The sequence below is a fragment of the Passer domesticus genome, chromosome Z (genome assembly GCF_036417665.1).
Source record: "Passer domesticus isolate bPasDom1 chromosome Z, bPasDom1.hap1, whole genome shotgun sequence".
NCBI classification, from domain to species: Eukaryota; Metazoa; Chordata; class Aves; order Passeriformes; family Passeridae; genus Passer; species Passer domesticus.
The window spans coordinates 40088838-40116359 of record NC_087512.1 but is presented as its reverse complement, the minus strand read 5'-3'; the positions used below and the strand labels follow the sequence as shown (position 1 = coordinate 40116359).

At 37.9% G+C, this 27522-nt stretch overlaps 1 protein-coding gene across 1 annotated transcript; it reads left to right on the top strand.

Moving 5' to 3' along the window:
• The first annotated feature begins 69 nt into the window (after nt 1–69).
• HSD17B3 (hydroxysteroid 17-beta dehydrogenase 3) lies at nt 70–24198 on the top strand. The gene is given in 9 exon segments (XM_064405242.1): nt 70–2079; nt 7343–7509; nt 15303–15417; nt 15892–15958; nt 16703–16745; nt 18766–18800; nt 19783–19864; nt 20401–20440; nt 21916–24198. Coding segments are annotated over 9 exon segments (999 nt in total). The 5' UTR covers nt 70–1796; the 3' UTR covers nt 22083–24198.
• The last annotated feature ends 3324 nt before the right edge of the window (nt 24199–27522 follow it).

Here is a 27522-nt window from a genome sequence, read left to right as displayed (position 1 = left end):
TTTTTTTGTGGATGGACACATTAAATTGTCCCAAGCACATGAACAACACTAGTATTTGCTTTTTATATGATTAACTCCTTTAGTATACTTCAAGTAGATTATTTAGCTCATTCTGTACCATAGTGAAGTGATTTATTTAATTTCTTGTTCACAGAATGTTTTTGAAGTCCTTCAGACTTAGATTTCTCACCTGAAATACAGACCTGGTAATCATAGTCTTTATGACAGTGTTACTCAGAATAATTTAAAAAATAAATCTAGGAATAACAAAAATAGGTACTATATGAAATACTTGCAATTGCTTACATACTTTCTCAATGAAACTCAGCTTCAGTCCCTTTCTGTTTTCCTCTATATCTGAGATACTGTTTATTTCTGTAAATTTGCTGATTAAAATTCTGTCAATATGGGCTTGACCATATTAGAATTTGGGAAATTGCATGGCTGTTTCATCCAGAATGTCAATAATTGTGTCTTTCAGTTAATAAGATGGAAACTTAAAACTTATTTTTTAGGATACAGCTGCTTACTTTTCTACAGATTTCATATTAATGAACTTAAGGTTTTAAATATGACATTCATAGCATTACAGGTGTCAGGGTATATTTACAAGGAAGCATAAAAAGAAAAATCATTGCTGGACTAGAAAAAAAAAAATATTGTCCTGTGCATTGATTTGTTCATGCTCTAAATTTTGTGGGGATTTTTTAGCAGTGACTTTGCTGTAATTAAGTGAGAAAATGTGGTCACCCAAGGGACTTTCTACCCATTCACTGTGTAAATTTCTTGCAGTGATTCCTGTGGAAGTCAGAGAGGCAAAGAAACACTTACCTCAAAAAAAAAACAAAAACAAAAACAAAAACAACCATTTAGACTGAATAATTCTTCACATTCTTAAGGATTTATTAATTTTCTTCTCACTATCTTGGCCTAATGTACTTATGTTTGGCCCATGATGCTCTGTAAACCTGAGACTTATTACCAACCACAGAAAATGGAAACAGAACATGGAAGTGCAGAATAGAAGACTGACAGCTGTGAAAGATTGTGTTTTGATTCCATCATCAAATAAACGGGATTCTTTTAAATTTTGGGACATTAATTTAAAATAGGTATTCAGCATTATTTTTTACATGTAGAAAACAGTGATACCTCTTCAAACTTAAATTATTCCTTGAACAGAGTGATTTTTTTGGGTTATTCGTGATTGATTGTAAATACTTCTGTAAATATTCAAACCTTTTTTATTTGTTTGGCCTGGCTTACTTATGAGGTGAACACTGAGAGGAAAATTAAGACAGCTTTAGTGTGAGGAAGCTGGGTTGTTGTTAAGGTAAGACAGTAATGATTTTTATCTTCTTGTTACAGATAATCTAGTGCTACCTTCCATGTGATTCAGACGTTCTCTTGTAAAGCATCTGCACAAGTGTAGGTTTCTGTCTGAAGGTGTCAGTAATGTAACATGATAAATCTTTTTTCTGGTTTCAGTGTGAATTTGTCCTAGAATTGTCTGGACCACAATTTAACTCCTCACTGTAAGAAGTAGTGTTGATCTCTGTTTGGGGTATTCTTTTTCAAAGGTTTGGTTTAGATCCATCTCCAGTCTCTATGAATGGTAAACAATGATGATAAAATTAGTTTTTTGGGTTTGTATAGTTTCCAGAAAAGGAGTGAAACCTTTCCCCTGAGGCCAACATCAGAAATCATTGTTTAGTTTGGATTTTCTCAATAGTTTACAAATGTGGGTGTAATGTAGTGATGTTATCCTAATCTAAATCCTGGACTTTTCCTGGAAAATGAAATCATGTGACTTGATTCATCCTCTCACTTCTCTGCCAAGGCTCAGAGATGAACAGTGTGCTGGAAAGAAACATTTTCCATGCAGAGAGTGTCTGATTCATACAAGCTCACTACCTTCTCTCACCATGGAAGTGTTCCAGTATCAGCTACTCAGTCTTGTTGGGGGTCTGATCTGTTTCTGTACTCTGATAAAATGCATCAGATTTATGAGAGACCTTTTTCCATATATCTGAAGTTCTTTGCCTTAGGTTTTCTTTTGGTCAATGGGAGAACATGCAGGTAGAGGAAACTGCTTCACTTTCTGCTTGTAATTGGGTGGTGGATCATTACATAACTAACCAAGAATGGTTTTCCTTGCATTTCTTTACCCTGTTCCTTCAGAATGAAACACAGTTTCTGATATGTATGGTTTGCTTGGTTCCTTTTTCTTTTCTCATAAAGTTTTGGGTTTATGAACCTGAAGGTTTTGTGTACTTGGGGAGAATAGAAAACTGGTCAGACTGGTAACAGGGTGTGTAGATGTGAATTCTCTCCCTGTTGTTTCTTCTGCTGTTTTCTCTCTGCTGCAAATGCTTTTATTTTGGTAGCATTGCCCAGATCCTCAGTTTTCCGGTATGTGAAGCTGCTAGTTTATGTCTAGCATATGTTCTCCAGTTTTCAAAGCAACTTTTCTTGTTCCTGCCAATGTTGCTCCATTGTATTCTTTTCCAAGTTGCTCACCTATCCTTAATGATACCATTAATGAACTAATTTTACTTCAGTCTAAATCTTCAAAGGCTGAAGGTTGGCAGTGTTTATTAAGATAGTATGCATTCTTGTAGAATAGCACAGAGCTTAAGAACCTGCTTCTTCCTATTGATCATTCATGTGTTTCTTAAGCTTGTTAGATGATCAGTGTAAAGCAGGGATGAACAGGTGCTGCTGATGTTGCTGATGGTAGCTTGTTGTTAAGAAGTTACCTGAACAGTAGACTTGTGTTTGATTCCTTTTTCCTGCATTAGACTTGATAGGACTAAATATATAAAATTATTACATATTTAAAATACATCAATTAAATATATAATTAACTATCAAATATATGTTTAACTGCCACATCTCCTAGTGGATTAATAAAATAAATCCATTCCTATAGAAGACCTGCCTGAATACCACACACTTCTAAGACATTGCATAGGTCTCATTTTGATTTAAGTGAGGCAAAGACCTCCCTTCTGTGTATGAGATGAGGAACAGCATGTGGAACTTCCTGTGTAAAATCTTTCTTTTCACTTAAGGTTGGAAGATTTGTTTCTTTCAATTGACCTTATTGCTGTGTTTTTATAAACAAAGTCTTCTGGCCCCAGTAAAATTCTTAAGGCTCAGATAATTTGTGTTGTCATGTGGTACGTGAGATTCTGAAAATCATGAAAATTAAAGTTGGCATGTGGAAGCTTGTTTCTCAATAGACTCTTCACTTTTCATCTACAGGTCTGTTAGGAAACTTAATACCTACAGCTTCTTCACTGGGATTTCATTTCCCTGTGAAATGAGAGAGTAATTGTTCTTCTCTTGGCAACACCTAACCAGTCAAAACCACTTTGTTTTCTGTGTCTCTCTCAGAAGTCCTTAATCCACAATTTTTTATATTGACTAGTTTTTAATTTGCTCTAGAACTTACCAGGTTTACCTTGGAACTGCTTTGGTGCTTTGCTATGTTACTTCTTCTGTGTTTCTAAGGTGTTAAGAATTTTTATTTTTATAGTTCCTCTTTGGTATTTATATGCAGAGTTTAAAAGTTCAGGATACTTTATAAATGCCAGGATATGTTTATTTTCACAGTAAGACTAAATCTGAAAGTAAACTGTGCAGTATGGCTCTGAAAGAAGAGCATTTTATAGGTGGTGGCAAGTTTGATGTGAGCTTTCCTTACAGACAGAAACCTTGTGTGAGAAATTGTTGTATCAGTTTCAGGTAGTCTTTATCTCTTACCATTCTGCCACCAGTATATAAATTCAAATCTTGCAAAACAGAACTTGTGAAAATACATAGATGGAAGAAAATTCTGCCAGCTCTTCAGCAATTGACTTGTTGCTTGTGGACACCACTGAAACACTCCTGTACCACGTGGACTACCTTGGGAAGAGATTTGCTTTAAAGACAGAATGTGCTGAATGAACTAAGAGATGCATAGGTCACAAAGAAAAAAAAAATAGAAGACTGGTTATATTCTTCAGTGGATACATTTAGGTTGTATCATTCAGGAAATGCAGATGATGAAGGTGAAACAATTCAGAGAGAAGAAGCTAAACCAGAGATCCAAATGTAATCCATATCCCTTTTGCTTTCTCCAGTGGTCACAGGAGCAGGAGATGGGATTGGAAAAGCATATTCCTTCAGGTAAAATACCACAATAGATTAGATCTACCTTTCATTTTACCTTAACAAAATGACAATCAGTGTCTTCAAATTAGTAAAGTTATTCTGGAATTCAAAGCTACTGCGACAAATATGATCCTAATCTTTCTGTCCTGTATAACCACATAGCTTTAATCAGATTCTGAAAGGAAACCTGTGGTGCATTTCAGAGGAAAGTCATTCCGGCCTCAGTGGTCTCATCAAACCAGGGAAATAAAATGAGTGATTCAAAAGAGGCCCTATTGTCTGTCCAGAGAATGAAGTCTCCTAAATTGTCCCTTTTCTCCCAGTTTCACAGCTAATCTGCAATGGGCTGGTTCAGTATTAACAAACAAAATGTAGTTTTGTAGCATTTACACTTGCAAACACATATTGAAAGTTTTATCTGAAATAACGAATAAGGGAGAAACTTGTATAAATTAATATAAGCTACCAGTTGTGGAAAGCATAAGGAATCCTAATGGTTTAATTCAGAATCAGGAGCTCTAGGAGGCAGCAAGAGGAAGAGGATCTCTGTGCTGTCCCTGTAGCTGCTGCTGTGCAGAGTCACTGTAGCAGTACCTTTCATTAACCCATGGTAGTCAGCACTGAGGGCAGGCTGGCATTGTATTGTGTTGTACCAGCCTTGCTGTTATTGATTGTGACTGAGCAGTACATTTTCTCCTTGGTGTCTTCTTTCTAAAGTGCCTCCCTTTCTAGAAACTAAACAGCAATGAATCAAGAGTTGGTGTCTTCAGGGCTGAGGTGACTAAGTGACAAAGAACATCCTGTAACGTGCAAGAGTTTAGATGTGATGCCTTCTGCTCATAGATTATAAGATATATTTCACAGGAAAAGAAAAAAAATTCTTAAATTGATTTGCAAGATTTTTGCACTAGTCTTTTCATTATGCATTGTTTGAATACCTAGATACCTTATGACTACCTTATGCTGAGAATTGCAATACAATAACTTTTGAAACCTTTGAAAGAACACTGAATGTAGAACCCTCAAAGACAAATACCAGCTATTAGAGTTTAACATTTGGTGTAGTTGTGAAAAAAACCCCATGGGAGAGAAGGGAAAATGCTGTCGCCTGTCTACTCACTGAGTTGCAGTATTAATAAGTAAATGGGAAGGGTCTGATGAATACATAGGTCAGGAGGAATGGGATGGGATCAATACAGGGAGAGCAGGCATCAGAAATGCCTAAATATTTTTATCATGTCTCTGGGTGAAGTCCTCTGTTTATGCAGCTGAACTAATTTTCTGTGTGAGCACCTGGTGATATTTTATCCATGTGAAGGCTGCAAGAACCAGTGAATTTCTAGATTGCAGCCTCTGTCATTGTTCTGCTTTGTTTGTGCTGTACGGGTTGTGTAAGAGTAAATCCCATTAAATGGCCAGCTATAACATGTGAATGGCTGCATTATGCCGTAAGAAAGAGTAAACCCACTGCTGTCCTTTTTTTTAAACTTGGCTAGAGGCGGATAGATTTTGTGGAACATTTGTTCATTATTTTTGGCATTTGTGGGATGACTGTAAGCCATCTTTCTCCGTGCTGAGATGTACCATCCTTTCCAGGTGGTCCCTTAGGTTGAAGCTGTGCTCAGCTACTGCTCTGTGGGACAGATCCCAAGCCCACACCACATGAGCTCATAGTTTGGCACATCGTCTTGCTGGCTGAAGTAGAAGCACACACTTGTGTGTGGCTTGTAGATAAATAAATCTGATCCTGCTGTTTTAATATTTGTGTGCCTTCAGAGGCTCTGGCTCAGCACTGCTGTCTTGCTGCTCTGATGTCAGGATACAAAATTCACTGATATTCTTCTGGTGTAGGTTCCTCTGGAGTTATGTGCTGATGTGAAGGCAAACTTTGTTTGATGGGCACAGTCTTCTAGAGTATGAGTTCTGATGTCAAGGGATGAATTTCTTTCTGATGTCCTGAGCTCAGGCAGCTCAGGATGATGAGTCACAGCTGATTTAAGGTCTCCACATTTGGTAGCATATGATACAGGATTCTAAGGAGAGCTGGTTTTGTGTTTTGGAAGGCTAGTGGAATGTGGTTTCCTCTGTTTAGTTTTATGTAGAGATCCCAGTAGGTGGTAGGATAAAATTCAGGAGGCTGAGGTCCAGAGAGAGATTACAGTAACTGCAGGTTCCATACTCTAGTTTCCAAGGTTTATGCCTCAATACAGGACTCTGCAAAGTCTCTTAAGCTCAAAAGCTGTCTGGGGCTGTATGAAGAAGCTGGCAGCCGTGAGGTCTCAGAACACTACTTTGTTGATGCCAGAACACACACCTTTTGTTTCACAAGCTTGTATTGAGAGGCAAGCAGATGTGGAACTCGAGTTTATCCTCTTCTGAATGAATATCCAGGCTTCCCTGAAGTTTCTACATGTATTTTGAGTAGATGAGTTGTTTTGAATGACTGACCTTCTTGATGATGAAGACCCTCACCTTTTAACTGACTGCTGTGATGTCAGGAATTTTGGATCTGGTTTGCTCTATGTACTCGAAAAGCCAGGCTTCTGTTACACTTGAGTCCATGAGTTCTTGGGCTGATAGGGTTTAAACTCACCAGACTTCCAGGAAGAAACAAAAGTAAGTCATCTGTGAGTCTGCTGCTTGTCTGTCATATCTACTCAAGGATTAGTATTTCAGGTACTGATGTAGTACTGTTTGTTCTGCTTTTGTGGTGTAGTAACTGCAGATGTGCTTTATCATCTGTTACTGACGTAGCACTTCAGACATACTGGACAAGGCCATGGCATATTCTGAGATTTATGGTTTGGCCTCTTCACGCTTCTCATGTGATGTCAGGGCATAAGCAGGGTGTGCTTTTGGCTCATGTGGTCACCATTCTTGTTACTTTTAATAGTTCATCACTCTCTTATAAGTCAGGCCAGTGCTTGTGTTCAATCAGTGTTTCAGCAGACCATTTTGAGACAGACCTCATTCATCTAAGATTAATTCATTTCCTAATTAAACGGCTCCTCGAATCTTAAATATTTGTGTATTGTCCTGAATTTCTGTGTAGTATTATAGCAGTATAATACCTGTTAAATATGATCTGAGTTTTCCTGCCCTGGTTGCAAAGTATTCTATTTTCTCCACTTGATCTTGGATTTATTCCTGGAAATACTGCTATTCTCCTTGCATTGCACAGAGCATGCAGAGCTAGCAGAAAAATTGCTACATCATCCTGCTCTGCCATCTCAGTTCTGGTCTGCTGGACCAAAAGCAGGGTTGAAACATTTGAATCAGAACGAGTTTTTGATTCGTAGGGACCCTACAGTTCTGAATCCCTACGATACAGTTAAAGAAAGACAAAAGGTGAAACATGGATCATATCAGTACAGTCCTAGAGAAGGGTCTCTTCTCTAGGAAGCTGAAGATTACTGTAGGCAACTAAAGATTCCACAAAGCATTAACAAGGATTTAAAATTATTAGATCTAATGACCCATGTAGAATATAGTGAATTTGTCAAGGTAAATGTAGCAGTCATATACAGCAGCAGTCGTGGTTTGAATTTAAAACCTATTTTGCCTTTCATGGAGATTTATTGTTTAAAAAATCAATTCAGACTGAGCTGCAAAAACATGCTAGAAAATGCAGAGGGATGTAATACTCATTTAATGTAGGTTTGAAGTTTTTAATTGTGCATTTTTGAGGTCCTGGAGTTGTTAATAACGATCTTACATTTAGGCAGACTGAGTCTCAGAAGCATTTTAGTCCTTTGCCACTGGGCGTCAGGATTTCCTAACATATACAGCTTCCCATTACAGACTGGCTGGAAGCCTGTGCTTATTCTTTACTGTGAAGGGAAACACCATTCTTTAACATCAAAGCCTATGTATATTAGGAAAATTCTTTGTGCTAAAGACATCAACACTAAAAGTTACTGTCATTTGAAATGTTAAGCCAGGTTTAATCTTTCCTGCAGGTGGCCAGGGAATTCTAAGCACAATTATTTTTGTTTGCTTGAGGGTCTGTTTGTATCTCATGGTAATTACAGTGTCCTACAAAACCTGTTTCTGGAAAAGATACACGTTTTCTGTGTGGGTGAGGAAGCAAAAGAGACTAGTCAGAGACTAGTCAAAAGAGACTAGAGACTTCCTTTGCCTTGACTTCTGGTTAGTCTGGTGCACAGCAGCAAGAGAGGTTCCTCTCACCTGATAGGTAGCACTTTTATAATATGTGCTTTTAGGTGAAATACAATGCAACCTTAGCAGTAAGAATCCTTTTATAGTTAAGTTTTAGAAGGGGGTTTTCTATCAACTGACATACAGAGGCAAATATATGATACTGAGAAGTCCAGTGAAGCAGGACTTTTTTTATTTTGAGTATTACATGGCTGGTAATTGGTCTTGGGTCTAAAGATGCAAAAGTCTAAACAATCCCTGTGCAAACACCTACAAATGACAGAAAGGAGCAAGTGACCCTGGAAACAGAGACCATATCACTGAATGAAAATACCTTGAGTCAGATTCCTTACAGACAATGGAAAATCTACCACTATGTGGGCAATTATAGTTCTCTACTTGAGAGCTTCAAGTGGAGTACTTAAAGCAGACTTTTGAAACCACAAAGCACCCAAGTCTGTGCAGGTGTTCATGGAGCCCTGACCAATTATGTTAGAGGACCTACACAACACAGAACTGTGAGAAAGGCTGAAAATGCAAATGATTGTGGCTCATGCCTTTAGCAGGGCAATATCCTCTTGTACTCTTGATGGAGAAAATTTTTGAGCAAAGGTCCTTATTTCTTAACATTCTTTGCATGGTCTCATGAAAACCCAACAGAACAAACTGTTTCCTCAAATAGTTTTACGGAGAAGGTGTTGAAGCGAGTCAGCTACAGAAATTAATAGAATTTCAGTGGATGGCCTTTGGCAATTATTTCTTCTTCTAAGCAAATCAGAAGGTTCTTTCAGATGATATAAGCTTTATGTTTTGTGATGGCTAATTCAGCTCTCTTTCTCCTTTCTCTTACAGGCATTTTTCTAGTTTTAGTTTTATCTTTCTTTATATGCTCAGCTGACAATTGTTAATAACTTAATTTCAAAAACTGGGGCCATAGTCCTTTCTCTGACTTTGCCTAAAAATCTGATGGGAATGGGGGGCCTCAGAAAATCAGGAGAAAACAATTCTGTATTTGTTCTGCAAATGGTTGTGCCAAACCGACCATAAACGGATCGTCATGTTAAACAGTGTTTGCAGCTATAGAATTCCAGCTATTGCCAATGAATTGTGGTTGCACTTTTTTTTTACTCTATTTTAAGTATTTATGTGTGTAATTCACCTTATTTCCTTTGATTTTTTTATATTTATTTCTTTTAAATTTGCATCTAGTTAAAAATAAGAAAAAAAGCAGTTAAAATTTATCCATCAAACCTGAATCAGATCTAATTTATATTCAATAAAATAATAAAATCCAAATATTTTTTAGCTGTTGGGCCTTCAATTCAATAGGCTTAATGTACTTCCTCAGGAAAAAAATATGATGATGGAAGGTGTTGCTGTAAAATGACTGGAAAGCCAGCAACATGACTAGGCTCCCAAACCCAAACAAAAGTAAAAATAAAAATGTGTTTCAGAGAAATTTAATGTGATTTTCACTCCCTGAAGACTTTCATTCATTTGAAGTTGGCTCAAATTATTTTTAGTTTTTCATATTATTGGGATTTGATTTTTGTCCTGTATATTTTTCTTGTAAGAGTCCAAGATTATACAGTGAAGGAAATATTCTCGAAGTCTCAAGAAGACTGGTTATTTTTTGGCCTGGTTTTAACCTCTCTTGTTTATCCATTAGGCAAGTGACAGGTGAATGAAAATTATTTCAAAATTCATTATTGCTGTTTTTGCAAAACTGTAGAAAGTGGAAAGATTCTTCTTGCCTTTCTGTTTCTTAACAATTTTATATTCCTCTCTTGTACCTGACAAGAAGAGGATTAATTATAGTGATGATAAGGAGAGCTTTTGAAAAACTGAATTTGCTAAGCATTTGTCTCAAAATTATCCTCCCATTTGCCAGGCAGGCTTTACAGGGATCTGCAAATCTTTTCCCTTCCCATCTAGCACAGCAGGGTGCTGGATATTGCTACAGCTGTACCTCCAAGTCTTTCTCCAATACTAAAAACTTTTTTATATTACTCTGTCCCTTGAACTCTTCTCGATGTGGATCACTCTAAAAATATATGCTTTCTTTCAAAGAGTGTAATGGGCTGAAAAAAGTGAATGTGTACTCTTCACTGTCTTTATCTGCCCTTAAAAATCTGTAAGTATAGATAAACAGGTTACCGTTAAAGTTGTTCTTGGAACAGAGCATAGGAGGACTAAAAACGAAATCAAAGTACCAGGTTTGTTTTTTGGTTGGTTGGTGGGTTGGTTGGTTGGGTTTTTAAGCTTTCAAATTACATTTGGCTCTTGATGAAACAGCTAAATAGAGTGCCTTTAGAATTAATGTTCCCTTTCTTTTCTTCAAAGGAAATTAACCATTAATCCTGGTGAATGTCTTGTATAAATACTTTAAGATTGACAGTTAGAATTTATTTAGGAGTCAAATGAGTTTTTATCCTCCATTAACTTTACAGATTGCTAGAATGAAAATAATTCGTTCCACTGTCTCTTTTTCTATACATGGCTTCTATCCAGCAGGTTACTTGATTTACATGTTTAAACCTGTGTGTCAACCCAAGACTATATCTATACAAGTTGGGAAGACTTGCCTTTAAGAAGGCTTAGCAGCTGAGTCCAGCAGAGTATCAGGTCCAGAGTACTTACCTAAGTGAGCAGCACATCTGTTGGGGGTGTGGCAGACTTGGGTGAAAAAGTCTGCAAATTTTTAACCTGCAGCTAACAAAATCAAGGAATGGACCCAGAAATTTCCTATCCAACATGCCTCTCTCTCCCTCTTTTTTTTTTTCTTTTTTTTTTTTTCTTTTTTTTTTCTTTTTTTTTTCCTGTGGGGCTGGTAGGCTTGTTTGCTTATTTTCCCTTGGAAAGCAAGGGGTGTCTGACAAGGAAAGCTGTAAATTCCTCCACACTATGACTGAGTACAAGGCCACCCACTGGACGCCTTCCTAACTCCTAACTGAGGCCGTACTGCACTGCACTGTGTAGCAGCATGTAATGAAGGACTTGCCTGTCCTGCAAACACTCCTACACCTTCTGCACACACCCATGGCTTTTCAGTTGTTCAGTGACAGCTCCAAGCTTCACTGACAGCAGCAGTGTTATCCATGTAATCCAAGGTGTGGGGAGCTGTGTTGTGTGACCCCAGAAGTCAGGCTACACTGATGAGGTTTAGACACTGTTCCACCTGGTTGTGGTCACAGACTTTCCCACAACTTGCTGAAATAGGTGGCAAATCCCAGAGAAGTATTTCAATTGTTTTCAGCAAGTTTTAGCTGAAATCCAGAGTGAGTCAGCTGTTATTTATTGTGTCAGATTGGAAATTAGTATCTTAATAACAAGTAGATGGCTCAAACAAAAGGAAAGAGAGAAAAATACAGCAATGAAAAGCATAGAGTATCTAATGCACTAAAACTAGCAGGGAGCTCTGGACACGTTACTCTTTTTTCATTTTTTGAATATCTACACAATACTTTTTTGCAGTCCATTGGACAGTATATTGAAAAGACTTGCTCCATTTTCAAGCTGATTGCATTATTTGCCTAATTATACTGCCACATCTGTTTGGATACTGAGAGCTATAAATTAGAAGAGTCTAAACTGTGGGTAATTACAGACATCTCAATGTTTGGCTTTCCAAGTTCTGTGGGCCACAGGTGTGCCTGAGAACAGCACTCAGAGCTGCAGCCGACAGAAATCCATGGTAAGAAAAACATTTCTCCAAAGACACGCTGGAACTGAAAACCAGATTTCCATTCATTCAGACTGGAAATATCTTTTAAAATGAGATAAAAAAATACCAAAGTAGGTGTTACACAGGGCAGACAGAATTGCTAGCATAGGTATACTGCTCATTTAACACATTTAGTACTGTAGTTGTGAAACATTGATCAAACCACAATACCAGGGGATTAGAAATTATGGAATGCTACTAATTGCAGTCCTGTTTCATTTCTTCTGCTTATTTTTCCTGAGCAAGCGGTACAGACAGAGCTAGGTCCTGTTTTGCAAAATAATGCATTAGGATCCATATATATGTTCATGATCTGTACCATACTGCTGTTAAAGCCAAATAAACAAACAAACAAAAAAAGCCACTTCTACGAGATACAAAATTCCTCAGCATAATTGTGGTGGTGGTTTGTAGGGTTTGATAGGGATTTTTGGTTTTTATTTGTTCTGATTGGCTGTTTTGGCATTGGTTTGTGGTTTTTTGGGTTTTTTGGTTGGGTTTTTTTTTTTTTTTGGTTTTTTATTTGTTTTTGTAGGTTTTGTGGTTTTTCAGTAGAAACAAGTATTTTTTTAATGAAATATAAGATACAATGAAAATACAGCTGTAGCACTTTAGATTAGCAGAGCACACAGTTAATGAATTTGGATTTGGTGATGCAGGAAACTATACAGAAATTATGTCCGCTAATATAGAATTAAGTACTGAATAAGAAAGGAACCGACACAGCCCAGGACAAAATATACCTTACTCCCACAAAGACCTGTGAAGATGCTAATTCATTCAGCTGTCCTTTATTATCTTTTTGGTAAATTTCAAAAAGCAGCACATTATCCTATCTGACAGCAGATTCCCAAGTGGTCTAAGGTCAGAAGGAGTTAGATGTAAAAGTCTTAGCAATATATTTTATAACATATTGAATTAACCAACTTGGTTCCACTTTTAATTTTCCTTAAATTAATTTCTGCTCCATTATTTGAAATAAAATAAAATATTAAAAAAAAAAAAAGAAAAAAGAAAATAACCTGTCCTGGTGTTTGAAAAGCTAGGCTTTTTACTTCTAGGACACTTAGGACTTTTAAACAGAGATGTAATGGCTTGTATGTTCAAAGACTATCATAAATCTGTCACAGAGAGGGAGAGACATAAGAAACATTGGAAATTGTTTTTTGGCTCTCTCCTTTGCAGAATTGCTGTAATTTTCTGAAGAGCTATCCCTGGGTAATTCATTTGTCAGCATGAGAGTTTTATTGTTTTTTAATATATTGGTTTATTCTTATAAGAGATGGAAGAAAGCCATCTGGAGTACTTGTTTGTTGGCTGACAGTGCTGGTTGCAGCCCTACAGTTCTCTACAGACAAGGAGTTGCAGAGAAAGTCCAAATGGCTTGTTTGATCCTCATTTTTATGCTCTAGTTTTGGCTGCCCTTCTGATTGCCCATGAGAAAGATGGCCACAACATCACTATACTGTTTAAGACCATCTCATTTTGTTTATAGAGCTCTTCAAACAGAAGGTCACTGTAGGTGTCTGCTCCAGCTGTTGCTCTGTTCTTTCCCACTCACTGCATCTACACTCACAATGTCCTTTTATTTATAGTTTCACCATTCGCCTAGCCTGGGACCATGACGGGGTCATTTGCCACTAGAGTTGCTTTTATAGGTTGAAGGTTCAAAGGATGTTTTGTCCCTTTCATACACAGAACTGCAGCTTAGAAAGAGGGCAAGAAAAAGGGCAGTCCTTCCTCCTTTCTTCTGTCATGGAGACAGATGTCCTCTAAAACTGCACACAAGATGCAGCCCACTTTTCAGATCTGCAGTCAGTGTGCTTGCCGTTTCCTCAAACTTCATTACTTGAATGAAGGTGGTCAAAACTTGCAGTTTGCAAAGAGCTTTGAGGGGCAAAGAGGAACAACTGGAAGGGAGCAACTTTATCTCTTCCTCCACTCCAACAGAGGTTCTGATTTGTTGCAAATTGGCCTGCTGGACCCAAAGCCAGCTTTCTGCATCCTTGCTCTCCCACAGGAGCTGGCACAAGGCCTTTTCTTAGTGAATAAGCAGCAAAGGATGAGACAAAATTTCTGGGTAATGATTCAGCAAGTCTTACTACTATTCCAGGCAATGCTCTCTGTCTTCTGTATGATAAAATCAGAATGCAAACCAGCAAGAGATATTTTGCCAAAAACCATGTGCACTTTTTGCCATGAGTGTGCACCTGAATTCCTGCCACTTGCAGACAGCCTGCAATCTGATAGTCTGTTGACATTTCCAAGCTTTGCCTGTCACTTTTTCAGCAAACTTCATCTGGATTTCAGGTTGCCCATAAAAGTTGAAAGTGGGTTAGTAGCAAAATTTACAATGTGAACATCTAGTTAGAGGAGTCCTTATTGGGCCCTTTTAAAGGAGGGCCTTGCCTTTAAATATGAGTAAATAAGAGTTTCTACTTCTTTTCCTCATGAAACTGCATTGAAAATATGAACAGCAATAAATCAATTGCTGAAAAAAATGGCAATGTACAGCTGGGCTCCCCTCCTGCATAGAAATGACATTGGAAAAATCACACACATTTCCCTTTCCCTTCTAATTGACCTTGTAAAATTTAAGCTACTGCCTCGCTGAAATACCTTTTATTGCTGCAAAATCCCAAGAAAGATTCAGACTATGAGAGTGCAAGTGTTAAAAGGCAAGGAGTTAAAAAAAAATAATGCAGAAAATGCTGCATTCCATCCATCCTTGTTTACTCCTCCTCTTGTGTAAAAAGATAAGTTCCACTTGCTTGTCTTATCCATCAAAATTCTTTCAAACTGTTCTGCAAAGATGTGCTTGTGTAGGGGATCTGGCATCCACATTCATTTTTCTAATGTATGCTGACAGTGTTCATCTATAAATATTATGATAACAGGGGGAAGAAGTCCTGTTTCTTATTTCTGAATTTGTTTTGTTTTACCTTACTGAAGGACTAAAGGTCTTCTTACAAGACCTAATGTTGTTTAGGTCTTGTAAGAAAAATTCCATTGATTTCCATTGAGTGAATTCTTCCTATATTTGCCAGGCCATTTTCCTGAAAACAGCTGGGTAGAGTGAGAGTTTTATCCTTGTGTTGTATTTTTTGGAGTAAGAAAGTTGAAACAATTGCTTGATGTACGATGGACATTACTTAGCAAGACATCTGGTTGTTTCTCTTATTACAGCTCTCCCTCTTTCTCGGTAGATGTGAAAAGGTTTTCTTGGCTGGTTGATCTTTGGTTTGGGGTTTTTCTTTAGTTACTGGAGCTGGCCACAGATCAAAAAGTGAAGGTTATACAAGCTGATTTCACTAAAAATTCAGTGTACAAAAACGTTGAAAAAGATCTGAAGGACTTGTATATTGGTATTCTGGGTCAGTCATCAAGGTCTGTTAATTGACAAGTATTTTATGGCTGTAGTGTATTTAACAGACCATTGTATAAATTATGTGTTGTAACAACTTGTTAGCCAATGCTTAAAACCAAGTATACATAATGAGCCTGTGGCTCATTATCTGGTATGACTCATGAAGGAACAGTGAAAAGATGGGGTTTTGGAAGGTTTTTTTTTATATTTTTAAAGAAAGTCATCCTTTTAATAGTGAAAGAAGTGAAACAACAGCAATAATACAGAAACAGCTTTAGCAACAGTCCAAATTTCTGTTCCTCAGAGACAGTCCTCATCAGTATCAGTGACTTCAGTGAAAACAAAACTTGATGCTGAATAGTGTTTCTCTTCACATGCAGCTCACAATCTTCTGGGTCTTGAAGAGAAGCACTTTGTTTAACTAGATGAATAATGCACTTTGTCTAGATTTGATTCTTAACATTGAATTTTCCCTGACTAGTTAGCAATGTTGGAATGATTCATAATCCTCTTCCATGCTATTTCCTTAATGGACCAAACATAGAAGAATTAGGATTATTCTGTAGATTTCATCTTCTAATGTAACAATGAGGAATGGTAATTCATTGAACAAGGCACAGATTTTGCCCCTGCTACAATCAAGTATTAACTGTTCAATTGGGCTGGAAAGGAACTGGGCCTGAAGAAGCATGTTTTGATTTGGGTTTAATGCTTGGAGGAGCTTGAAAGAGAAGAAGAATGGTAGTTTTCAGCTAAACTGCAGGCAGCATCCAGTGATAGAGGGGAGAGTACAGCTGACCTGGTTGTAACAGGGATTAGCAGACCCCCTGACTCCCTGTAGTGTAATGGGGTCCAGTCCATTCACAGCTGCAGCTGAAAATATTGGGTTCTTGTTAGTGTTGTTAAAACTTAGTTTCTTGGGGTCTTTGCTTAAGTATGTGGACATAAACAAACAAACCAACCAAATTAAAAGAAAAAAAAAAAAAGAAAAAGAAAAAAAAAAAGAAAAAGGATACCTCATTTAAATGTTTACTTTGTGGGGGAATTAATTTACAGTGGTTCAACTGAGTGACAGGATTAAGGATGTGATCAAGTTCTTCATTGCCTTATTGTTATTTACCTCTATATCATTTGCAATGAAAAGGCCAGAATTTCTAATTGTGTATCTTCCTAGCACCTCTCTCAGGATTCATTCAGTTTTTATGTCATCTTCCAAATCAGAGAATCTCAGGCAGGCTGCTTCCATCAAACTCTCACTTAAGGATGAATTTACTGTTTCGTTGCTTCCTGCTGGACCTTGTCAACTGCAATATTATTTCTGTTCCAGGTAAGTATGTGACACCTTCCCATCTGTTCTGGGGCTGTAATGTATTTCACCAGAAAAAAATCAGTCCCATGTTAGGTGGACCAACTAGCTTTTCTGTGTATTATCATTTCATTCGTCAGCAGACAGTGATTTTCAGCAGGAATGTCAGTGTTAATTTAAGGAACCCACCTGTTTCTATTACCTGTGAAATATTTTGATCAGAACTGACTGGAAAATTTTTAACACAATTTCTCAGTTGAAACACATCCTTGCACTACAGCTGAAACAGCTAAAACATTTCACAAAGCATTTTTGTTTTGGTATGCAGGGAGATTTGCTTCAGAATTAAAGTTTTCAAGACAGGTAAATCTGCAGTTTGAATTTTAGCACAGTACTTGTGGTTTTTGTCACAATTCTCATTTGCCAACATGTTTTTGTATCAATGCAGGACAGAAAGTCCAGGAACTGTCTCCTAATTCTGTATTGTTACCCATTGGTTCCAGTTTTGGTTGGTTCCTGCCCCTCCAAGAACATTTAGTATTTTATGCTTTTCAGCTCTGATTAAGATTTGTATTGCTCTGCTGTTTGCAAGCAGCATGTTAACATGAACATGAGCAGAAGATCTCAACCTTGGCTTTCATGCCTTTCAGGTCTTTCTAAAAATGACATGAAAATTAACACCAGATGTTTGTCCTTCTCTGGCTTTCAAAATTTACTTCCCAAATTTGTACTGCTGCTAATGACTTAAGAAAATAAATCATGTAATACCAATCAATAGAAGCAAATTCTGTAAGTACCTTTGTGCTCCTAGGATATATTTTATTTCTGTGTCAAAAGAACAGAAATATCTGCAATATCTGAATGCTATAGATTTATACCGTTCTGTACCCTCTCGGTCTGGATAGAGAGAAGGTTCTTCTTTTTGTCATTTCCCACTTTACATATATCTCAGAATGAAACTCTTTTGTTTTTGCAGTGCCTGGCATTGCTTTCCCCACTGCTGCACCACATCCTTTTCAGTGTTTCATGAATATTCACTTTCCTCCAAATTACAGAGAAGAAAGCATTCTCCTAACCAGCATTCTCATGGTTAGGTACGAATAATCTTTAAATCTTTTTGGATTTTCCTTTTCTCTCTCTGTCTGGATTCCTGCTAAGATCCTGTTCGCCATTTCTCGCAGTACAATGCCTGAGGTCCAGGTATCCTGGCTCCCACTGTTTATTTGGAAATTGCTCTTAATCCAAGCTGATGTGACTGACCTGTGTTGTCAGACTTTGTCAACCCCACACTGCTCCTACTATCCTCTTGAGCACAATGACACTGCTGGAAAAAAAAATAAATTCAGGAAATAACAAGTATTCTGTCAAACTGTGCCATTAATTTGCATTACTTTTCACTACTGCGCTTTACAAGTTAGGTCACACTGCTTACACAATTCATAGTGCAAGTATGACTTCTTCTTGGTACTAAGGCTTACTATCAATAATACCCTTCAAAAGCACAAAGAAAAGCTGATTTCTTACCTGAAGAAACACATCTAATTTCACTTTAAAAATCAGATTCATTATTAAGTCTATTGCTAAAATAAGAATGAAAAAATAATAAAATAATTAGCACCAAAAAAGATCCTAAAGCTCTTTCTGGATGCAGAAAAAAATGATATATTTTCCTGATTTTCTGCAATTTCTGATCTAGCTACAGGCAGAAGTAAAAATGCAAAAAGAATATGGAGCTGACTTTCTCCTTGCTGTTATGATTCCATGTTGCAGAATGATGAAGTTCAGAAACTGTTGAAAAGCTTTGGATAAACATAATACTCTCACTGCTTGCAAGGCTAACCTTTGGAATTTTTTGACAACTCAGATGATTTTCAGGCCACAAGCATTTCTAAAATATTTTGCAAAATGTTGAATGTGCCATATTTTAGCTATTTGAGCTGTATAAATATGGCTTGATCAAGTGAAAAAACGTGTTAATAAGTGAGTCCAAAAATGCTATCAGGAAGATGGGGAATGGAAAAAAAAATTCTTAAAATACTTGCCTCATAGTTGACAAAAATTATTTTGAAACAAGTGCAAATAAAGTATTTTTTCTATAACTTTGAACTTTGTTAAGCTTCTACCTTCAATGCCTTTAGTGGTAGTTAGGCTTTTTAATTAAATTCTGGGCTTCACAGTCTATCAATCAGTAAGATATATTCTACTTCTGTTAGTGCTGTATGATTATATACACATAAGAACTCCCACAAATTGTCAATGTAGAACACAGCAGAAAACAAAATATGTACCTGTTCCCAGTTAGAAATGTGTGGCAGAAATAGAATAGGACCTGATGGGCCTAATCAAGCAAGAAACAGCATTTGAATATATTATCTATTTTTCTAAGAGTGGTAGTTTGGCTTTTCAAAGTCTGGAAATACCCATATAACTAATCAGAGACATCAATTCATCTCTGCAATTAAGGATCTCTGTCCTCTTTTTAATACTTCATGTATTTTGGGGTCCCTAAACTACAAGTTAGGCTCTTTGGATGGATTTTCTAGAAAACATTGTTAAATACTGCATTTTTGAGGCCAGTACATGCTTTTAGTTTTGGCAAAAAATATATTTCTTATTGCTTATATTTAATTTTGGGGGTTTTTTTGTTTTTCCTCATCATTGTTAAATGTGCTGGGTTTTAGTGATGTGTACAGGGAGTTGTGAATGGGGAAGCTAAACCAGTAGATCCCTGGAGCAGGAAAAAGAATGTATTGGCTAAAGAGCAAAGGGGATCTGCCAATTACTTAGGAGAATAAAAACTTTCCTCTGATGACAGACTTTTTTTTTTGTACATACAGCTGCATGTACAATGCTCCCATGGTTCTGACTGCGGCAGGCATTTAATTTTCACTTATGACATTATTCATGCCAGGTTTATACCAAATTAAACTGTAAAAAGGGGGTCTTTTGAAGATACACTTGACAGTATAATAGGAGACCTATGCCTTCTGGGGAAAAAAATGTTTTCTGCTCATGCAGCCTTTTACTATAATCCTGTAAAGTGTAACTGTTTAAATTAAATTTCAGTCAGAAAGTTCTAATTCTGAATCTGTCCTCTGGTTTGAGTACTTTCCCTTGTCCATTATATATCATGTACTCAGTTGCTAAGGTAAATCTTTCACATTGTTTTATGAAGAAATCCCCATTAAGTGTTTATCAAAGCATTGTAACAGTGTAACAAATGATCAGTATATAAATAGCATTGCTCCATTGAAGTAATGAAGTAATGTAAATTGGCACTACCTGACAACCAAGAATCAGTGAAACTATGTAAATTAAATCAGCTGAGGGTATCTCTGATCCTTGGAATGATTTTGCCTGTGATTAAATTGTATTATACCAGTGCTCACAATTTGTCTTCAGTCTGGGAAGTGATGTATTTCATTATGCTCATTTATCTAGTTTACTTAAAACTGGAGATGCACAAAAGTGCTAGGTTTTGCTTATGGAACCAAGAATAAAATTTCTGGTAGGTGACTGGTGAGTAGCCTAACTTTGTAGATTTCACCTTGAATTTTTGCTCTGAATTTGAATCCATGAACTTGCAAAAGTGTAGAATGATTTTGAGTAAAACTCCAAAAGTAACTTGATCAGCTCAGGTTTCCTTCAAATGAAAAAATTCTAATGATATTTTCTTGATTGTAGCTAAAGTTTAGATTGCAGAAAAAAAAAAGAGCTATTATTGGTAAGAAAGTATAGTTTTCTATTTACTTTTTCTCCTTTTATATAAATCCCTCATTGCTCAAAATTTGAACTTCATTCAAACCAGACAATTTTAGATCCTTAAAAAATGTTCGCGTAACATTTTTTCCAAGTGGTATGGTACATTAGTACGATTATGTTGTCTCCTTGTCTTTTTTCATTCTCAGATATCTTTTAACTTTGGGGGTTCTTTTGTTTTGGCTTGGTTTTTGTTTTCGTTAGTTTGTTTGTAACTTTTTTTTTAAAATGTCCTGGAGGGAAATTATTTTACTTGTCATCATTATATCATGAATGTATTGGTGTTACAATTTTAAGACTATCAGGAGATCGGTTCAAAAAACAGTCTTTTTTTTTTTTTTACTAGGACTTTTTATATTTTTCATTACAGAGGAGCAATTCAACATCATCAAGTTTCTGACTGTTTCTCAAAGATCTAACTCCTAAAATCTGTCTTGAAAGAAACTCAACATTTGCATAAAGTTAGTATGTGCATACTCCTCATGGTGTGGGGAAAAACTTATATAAATCTAAAAGATTGAAGCTAAAACTTTCCTCCAAATTCAGAAATACTTGACTTTGAAACATTTGTCTGTCAGTTGTGCTACTAGGTAAATAATGAAGGCACAAGTTTCATTTTCCTCCACTTTTCAGTGCAAAAGAAACAACAAGTGCAAGTGTCTGACTGGCATGGTAGGGATCATCCAGAGCACAGAGCCACATGAAACAATAGCTAGAATAAGTGGGACTTGGGAGTGTATATCTCTTCTTTTTCATAAAACTGTCAAAGCTTCCATGCAGTCTGCAGTAATACTTGTTGCATGTCCAGCTCAGGACAGTGCCAGGTTCCATCTTTTCTGGTGCAGAGAAAGAGTCAGCCTCGCCTGGGTGCACCAGCAGGAACTGTATCTGGAAAACTTCATTTCTGTGTTTTCCACCACTGCCGTGGGCCTTAGATTGTACAATGTTAGACCACTTGTGCTAGGGACATCTTCACACTTATTTCTGAACGTAATGAAAGCACGGAGTTTTCTATGCTAATGGTTTGTTTGGTTTGGTTTGGTTATATTCTATCTAGGCTTTTATAAGCACTTCTACAATCACTACAAGGAGAGCATAAAGCAAAGGTAATTATCATACAGGTGTTTCTGTATCTTGCCATATTAGCCTTCATTTTAGCAAATTCTTCAAGAATATTTGAGATGTCTAAATCTGTATTTAAAATCTAAATCTGTGTAGCTGTCCTCAGTCAACTGCTGGGTGACTCTGTCTCCCCTCTATATGCAGCTTTTTTAATTTTCAAATTATTTCACCATAGTACTATCACTGATTCCATACAGTGCCCTAATCCATTGTAAATATCAGTTAAAATATGTCAGATGCTATGGGATTCTGCAGAGTGCCTTATGTAAGTATTAGATGGCATTACACTATTTTTTTTTTCTTTTTAATTTTAAATAGCGATTCCTTATGGTGTTTCTGCTCCAATGACAATGTACCAAAACCTGGGTGTTATTACAAAGACAGCAGAAGAGTTTGTTAGTGAGTCGCTGGAGTATGTCACCTTTGGAGATGAGATTTTTGGATGTTTCACCCATCAAATTTTGATTGAATTTGGTCCTATATAAATGTCTTCCAAAGACTCCAGTCACGTCTATTCTTTCCACATTTTCATGGACCTTGGACATCAAATGAGAAAGAGACAATGGGTTGTTAAGGGTAATATTGCACCAGTAAAATATGAAGAGAGGAATACACAAGAGAAGTGTAGTGGTAACAGCACAGTATGGTTCTCTCTGCTTATGAGCCTTGAGCTGAGCTCAGTTTCATGTCTGGTTAGTCTTTATCCTCTCTCCAGCTGCCTGTATTCATGACCTTGCTAAGGAATTTTCCAAGACCTCTACTCCTTCAGAAAAATTGTCCAGCAATTTCAAAAGTTATTAGTTGGGGAGAGGAAGGACATAAAACCTTAGAATGTACTATCACAAAGACATCATTTCCTTGGATACCATGCTAACAAAATAGAGTAAATATTTATACACAACAGCTGTTAATGATGAGCATTAAATGCAAGTATAAGAAAGGCAAAGGATTTTCTGAAAGCAGAGGAATTACACATTTTCCTCTAAGAGAAGTGTAGTTGCTGAAAGCCTGAAGTAAAAGCTTTTGTGGGCCTTATGTAGGCTCTAAGAAATTTATATTACCATTTTAACATAATCTTAAATTATGCTTATTTGATATTTATTAATAAAACAATAATTTGCTTTATTTCCATCTTGTTCACACTGTATTTTCATGCTTTCAGTGAGTGTTTTGTGTCTGTGGTTTCTTTGGAAAAGGAAATTCGCAAGAAGATAAAAAGAAATCTCTCAAAATGTAAAATACACCCTGGACTTTGGAAAGTCTGCAATGATAAAAAAATTATTTCTTTCCAGAGCCTGTGAACAGCTCTGCAATATCCAATATGAGATAGAAGAGGCAGCAACATAGGAAAAGGATGCACAGTAATTCTAGACTGCTGAATGAATCCAGAGGACAAGTGTTTTGACTGGATGCCTGTCAAATCAAACTGGGTGCTATTAAAAGGTATTTCAAGGACAATGCAATCACCAAGCATAGTCATTGTGGGATTATGAAAGCAATGTCCTGCCTAATTAATTTGACACCCATCTAGAATAGAGTTACTTGCCTAGTGGATGAAAAGAAGGTGGTGGGTAAGGCTTTTCTTTCTTTTTAGTAATATTTAGTAAGATTTTGGTAAGATTTTTTGTGCTGTCTCTCAAAGTGTTCTTCTGGACAAGCTGTTGTGATGGTCAGGTTCACAGTGTGCTGGATGAAGAACTGGCTGAATGTCAGAACTTCAGGGGGTTTAGTGTGTGGGGCTGCATCTGCCCAGTGAGCAATCACCAGTGGTGTTCCTCAGGAATTCACTGTGGGACCAGTTCTGGTCAACAAGTTTACCAATGATCTGGATGCAGGACTTGAAGGGCCATTTGCTGACAACACTGAACTAGGAGATGCTACTGACTCTCTTCAGAGACAAGAGGCCTTGCAGAGGGATCTGAAATAGATTGGAGCACTGGGTAATTATCAGTGGCATGAAATTAAGCAAGAACAAATCCAGATTCTGCCCCTGGGATGCAGTAAAGCTGGGCACAAGTAAAAGCTGGGAGAGGAGTGTGTGTAGGGCAGCCCTGCAAAAGGGATCTGGGGGTGCTGGTCAGAGCAGCTCAGGGTGAGCCAGCAGTGTGTGCCTGGGCAGCCAGGAGGGCAAACCCATCCCGGGGTGCATCAGACACAGCATCACCAGCTGTGATTGGGATCATCCTGCTGCATTCAGCCCTGCTGCAGCCTCACCCTGGGTCTGTGTGCAGCGCTGGGCCCCACACTCTGAGAAGGGTGGGCAGGTCCTGGAACGGGGCAGAGGAGGACAGCAGAGCTGGTGGAAGGGCTGGAAGGCACATCCTGTGAGGAGCGGCTGAGGGCTCTGGGTTTGTCTGGTTTGGAGAGAAGGAGGCTCAGGGGTGACCTCACTGCTCTGTACAGCTCCCTGGGGAGCAGACCTGGAGAGGGAGTGCTGGTCTCTTCTCTCTGCTCTGGACATTAGGAAGCACCTCCCTACTGAGAGAATGGTGAAACACTGTCACAGGCTTCCTAGAAAGGTGGTTGATGTCCGGCGGCTGTCAGTACCTCTGGACAGTGCCATTCACATTGGGTTTTTACTGCTATCTGGCCCTGAAGTGGTCGGGGAGCTAAACTACATGATCTCTTTAAATCCTTTCCAACTATTTTATCCTGGGCTAGGCTTGTTTCTGCTATTTAATCAGAGTAATTTCTGTTCATTAAAAATCAGTAATTTTCAAGTGTCTTTTAATTTTCATGTTTAACTTCTGCATTTCAAAAAGTATTTGTAAAACAGTTGTATGAAAATAGCAAGGACTCTATTAATAAATAAGATTTTTTTGCCCAATGTGAGGGACAGTCTCTGTAATCTTTGCCACATAGATGAAAGAGACATCACAAAATGTGTCCTGCTGGCTCCAGAAATTCCAGTCTGCTACATTGAAGTTAATGACATCTACAGACAGCCCATCATAGACATATATTATAGAACCATTTAGGTCCCAGCTTTCTGCACTTCTCCTATACTAGTTATAAATCTCAAAAAAAACAACAAACAATTGAGCTGCAATAGCTGAACTGAAATAGTGAAAATTGCAATACATAAAATGATATGTATCTTTCCTGCAGTATAATCAGATTTGGCCCAGATCAGCAAACAGTTGTAAAAAAATCACTTTACTCACATGGGCTCCTATATGTTGGATGTCAGCGTGCCATTGAATTCAATGAAAGTGATGATACACTTATGTTCTTTCATGTCAGAATTGGAAATAAAACTATTACTTTAATATTATCACCCGATGTAGAAAACATCTGGAAATAAGAATGAGACATCTATGCTGGACATTTCAGCATTGCTGGTCTGAAAAGCAAGGAATAGAAACAGTTTGTTCATCACTCCATAAAGACTGTGTTTTCAAGTGATTAAACTGTATCCTTCAAAGTGTTATATTTGTGCAGCTGTGCAGCAAATAAGTACAGCATACAAGATATGTTACATATTGCATGTACACCAAAACCTGTTGAAGTTCCTCAGGGAAGTGTACATTGAATGTGTGTGGAATGTAGGGTTTGTGTTTGCCGTTAGTAAAAGTGCCTCTTTCTGTGCAGAGGTATGTGCTCAGTCAATACATCCTCAGATCCAGCATGGATGCAGTACATGTGTCTTTCCCAGTTCATCCGCTCCAAGCACTTTCTGAGGCCTTGTCCCCAGGCAGCTCTCTGCGTGTTTGATTTGCATGTGTTGGTGGTCCCTGCAGGGTGAAGCAACTCCTACGGAGCAGTGGCTGCTCCCGCTCTGCTTGAGTCACTGGGGGTCACTTAGGGATTCAGTCACAGCAGCAGCAAACCTGAGGACTCCCTTGCCTGCAGCTTGTCATGATCACAACAATACAGCTTCAAATTCCTTTGTTTTCTCTCTTTCACACCAGTTACCTAACTCTTGTTAAAAAATGTCCTTTCACCCTTCCTACAACGACAATGTTTTGTCACTGGAAACAAATGTTTGTCTTAAAAAAATGTTAAAAAATGTTACAGGGACCCTATTAACACAGAAGTACCATTGGTACAGACATGGCTTATTGAGTGAGAGACTTGGTTTACAAGGTTTCCAAGGTTTGCAAGTCCTGTCATCTGTGGTAAAGGACAATTCCATGTTTCTTGTCTCACACCTCAATATGTACAGCCTCAAAAAGGTTTATGGTTGTGCATTCTGTATGAGTCTTGCAGGCTGTTGAGTAGAGAGCTGAGCAATCAGCTTAGTGTCGATTTGTTTCTCCTGATGAACATAAGGATGCTGTTACTTGCTGCTCTTGCATGGTCAGTCTGTGGAGCATTGACACACAGATGGTGTGGTTCATGGGGTGTCCTGAGCAGGGCCAGGAGCTGGACTCGATAATCCTCATCAGTCCTCTGCAACTCGGCATATTCTAGGATTCTATAATTTTGTTTTTCTATTTGCACAACATTAGACTGGATCTTGCTGACTTCCAATCTTCTAACAATAAATTAGAAGTGCTCTCTCTAATGATAAATTAACCTAAGTCTGCAATAAGAGGTTTCTCTTCCTTTGATTTCTCAGAGAAGTTAGTGAATGGATCAGCCACCAGTGTGTCTCCTCTCTTGGAGGAGAAGCAATCATACCTTCCTTTTCATTTTGCACACGATGTGTTCTCTCTGAGTGCTGAACAAACAGCTCAAAAATTATATTATCTACTCTTGCTTTTGGACTTGGTTGATGGGGAAATGGAAACAGGAGGGGAAAATGGCAGTTCTTCCCACTACTTCCTACCTAGGGAGAAGATGAAGGAGCAGACCAGCAAATCAGGCCTTCTGCTTCTCCCACAGAACCCATAGCATGGGATTTCCTCTTTTGTGATAAAACATTGCTAATAACCACAAGACTGCACACTGGAGCAGTGGCTTGTCATGGAAGGATTCAGTATTGTTCCTGTTTACGGAGTGGTAGGAAGTGTGGAGAGGTGAAGCACCTGCCCCAAGCCACCTGGAGGAAGGAGGATCCCCTCAAGACAAATGCTCAGCCTCTCCTCAGCCTCAGCCTCCAAGGAGCCTTTGACTTCTAAGGAGACTCACGGCTCAGAAAGTCAAATGCCTTAAAATTAAGAAACAAAAATAATGGCTATCTACCTAGAGCCAAATTTTGCTGGGCTTGTGTTCCTTTATCCTGACTCCACCAAAACTGGGAGTTTGATGAAAAGCTGCCATCCATGCCTTAATGAAGGGTTATGCCTCCTTTTCCCAGGGTCACTGGATCAGGAAATTACAGAATGGTTTAGACTGGGAAAAAACTTCAAAGATTATCTACTCAAAAACCTCTGCCATGGGCAGAGGCACCTTCAGGAAACCTAGCCTGTTTTTCTGAGCAATGATGGAACAGAAGAGAGATAGAAAGAAGAGCACTGGACCTGTGGAAAAAAAAGAAATTGAGTCAGAAATACACTGTAGTGCACAAAGGAAAATATTTTAAGGATCTCTCCTTTCAATCACTCACACTGGTTACATTCCCTGGCTTTTCCCTGTGAGCATGCATGTGCATATTCACATATGTGTGATGCCATAGTGTTGGTGACCTTGAAGCTGGTCTTCAATAAGGGCCACAAAAAAAAAAAAAAATTGGAGAAAGTCAGACCTTTTTGTCCTTGAAGCTCTTTCCAGGTATAAAAGTGCTAGTCGCTGGGGGTTTTGAATGCATAGTGTGCAGGCCAGTATAAAGTTACGTGAGGGTTTTGCTGGTTTGTTGATTTTTTTGTGAGTTTGTTTGGGGGTTTTTTGTTGTGGTTTTTTTTGTTTGTTTGTTTTTGGTTTTGTTTTCTGGGGCTATAGGGGTTTTTGTTTGGTTGGTTTGGGGTTTTTTTGTTTGTTTGCTTGCTTTTGGGTTTTGTTTTTTGTGGGGTTTTTTTGTTTCTTTGTGGTTTTTTTGTTTCA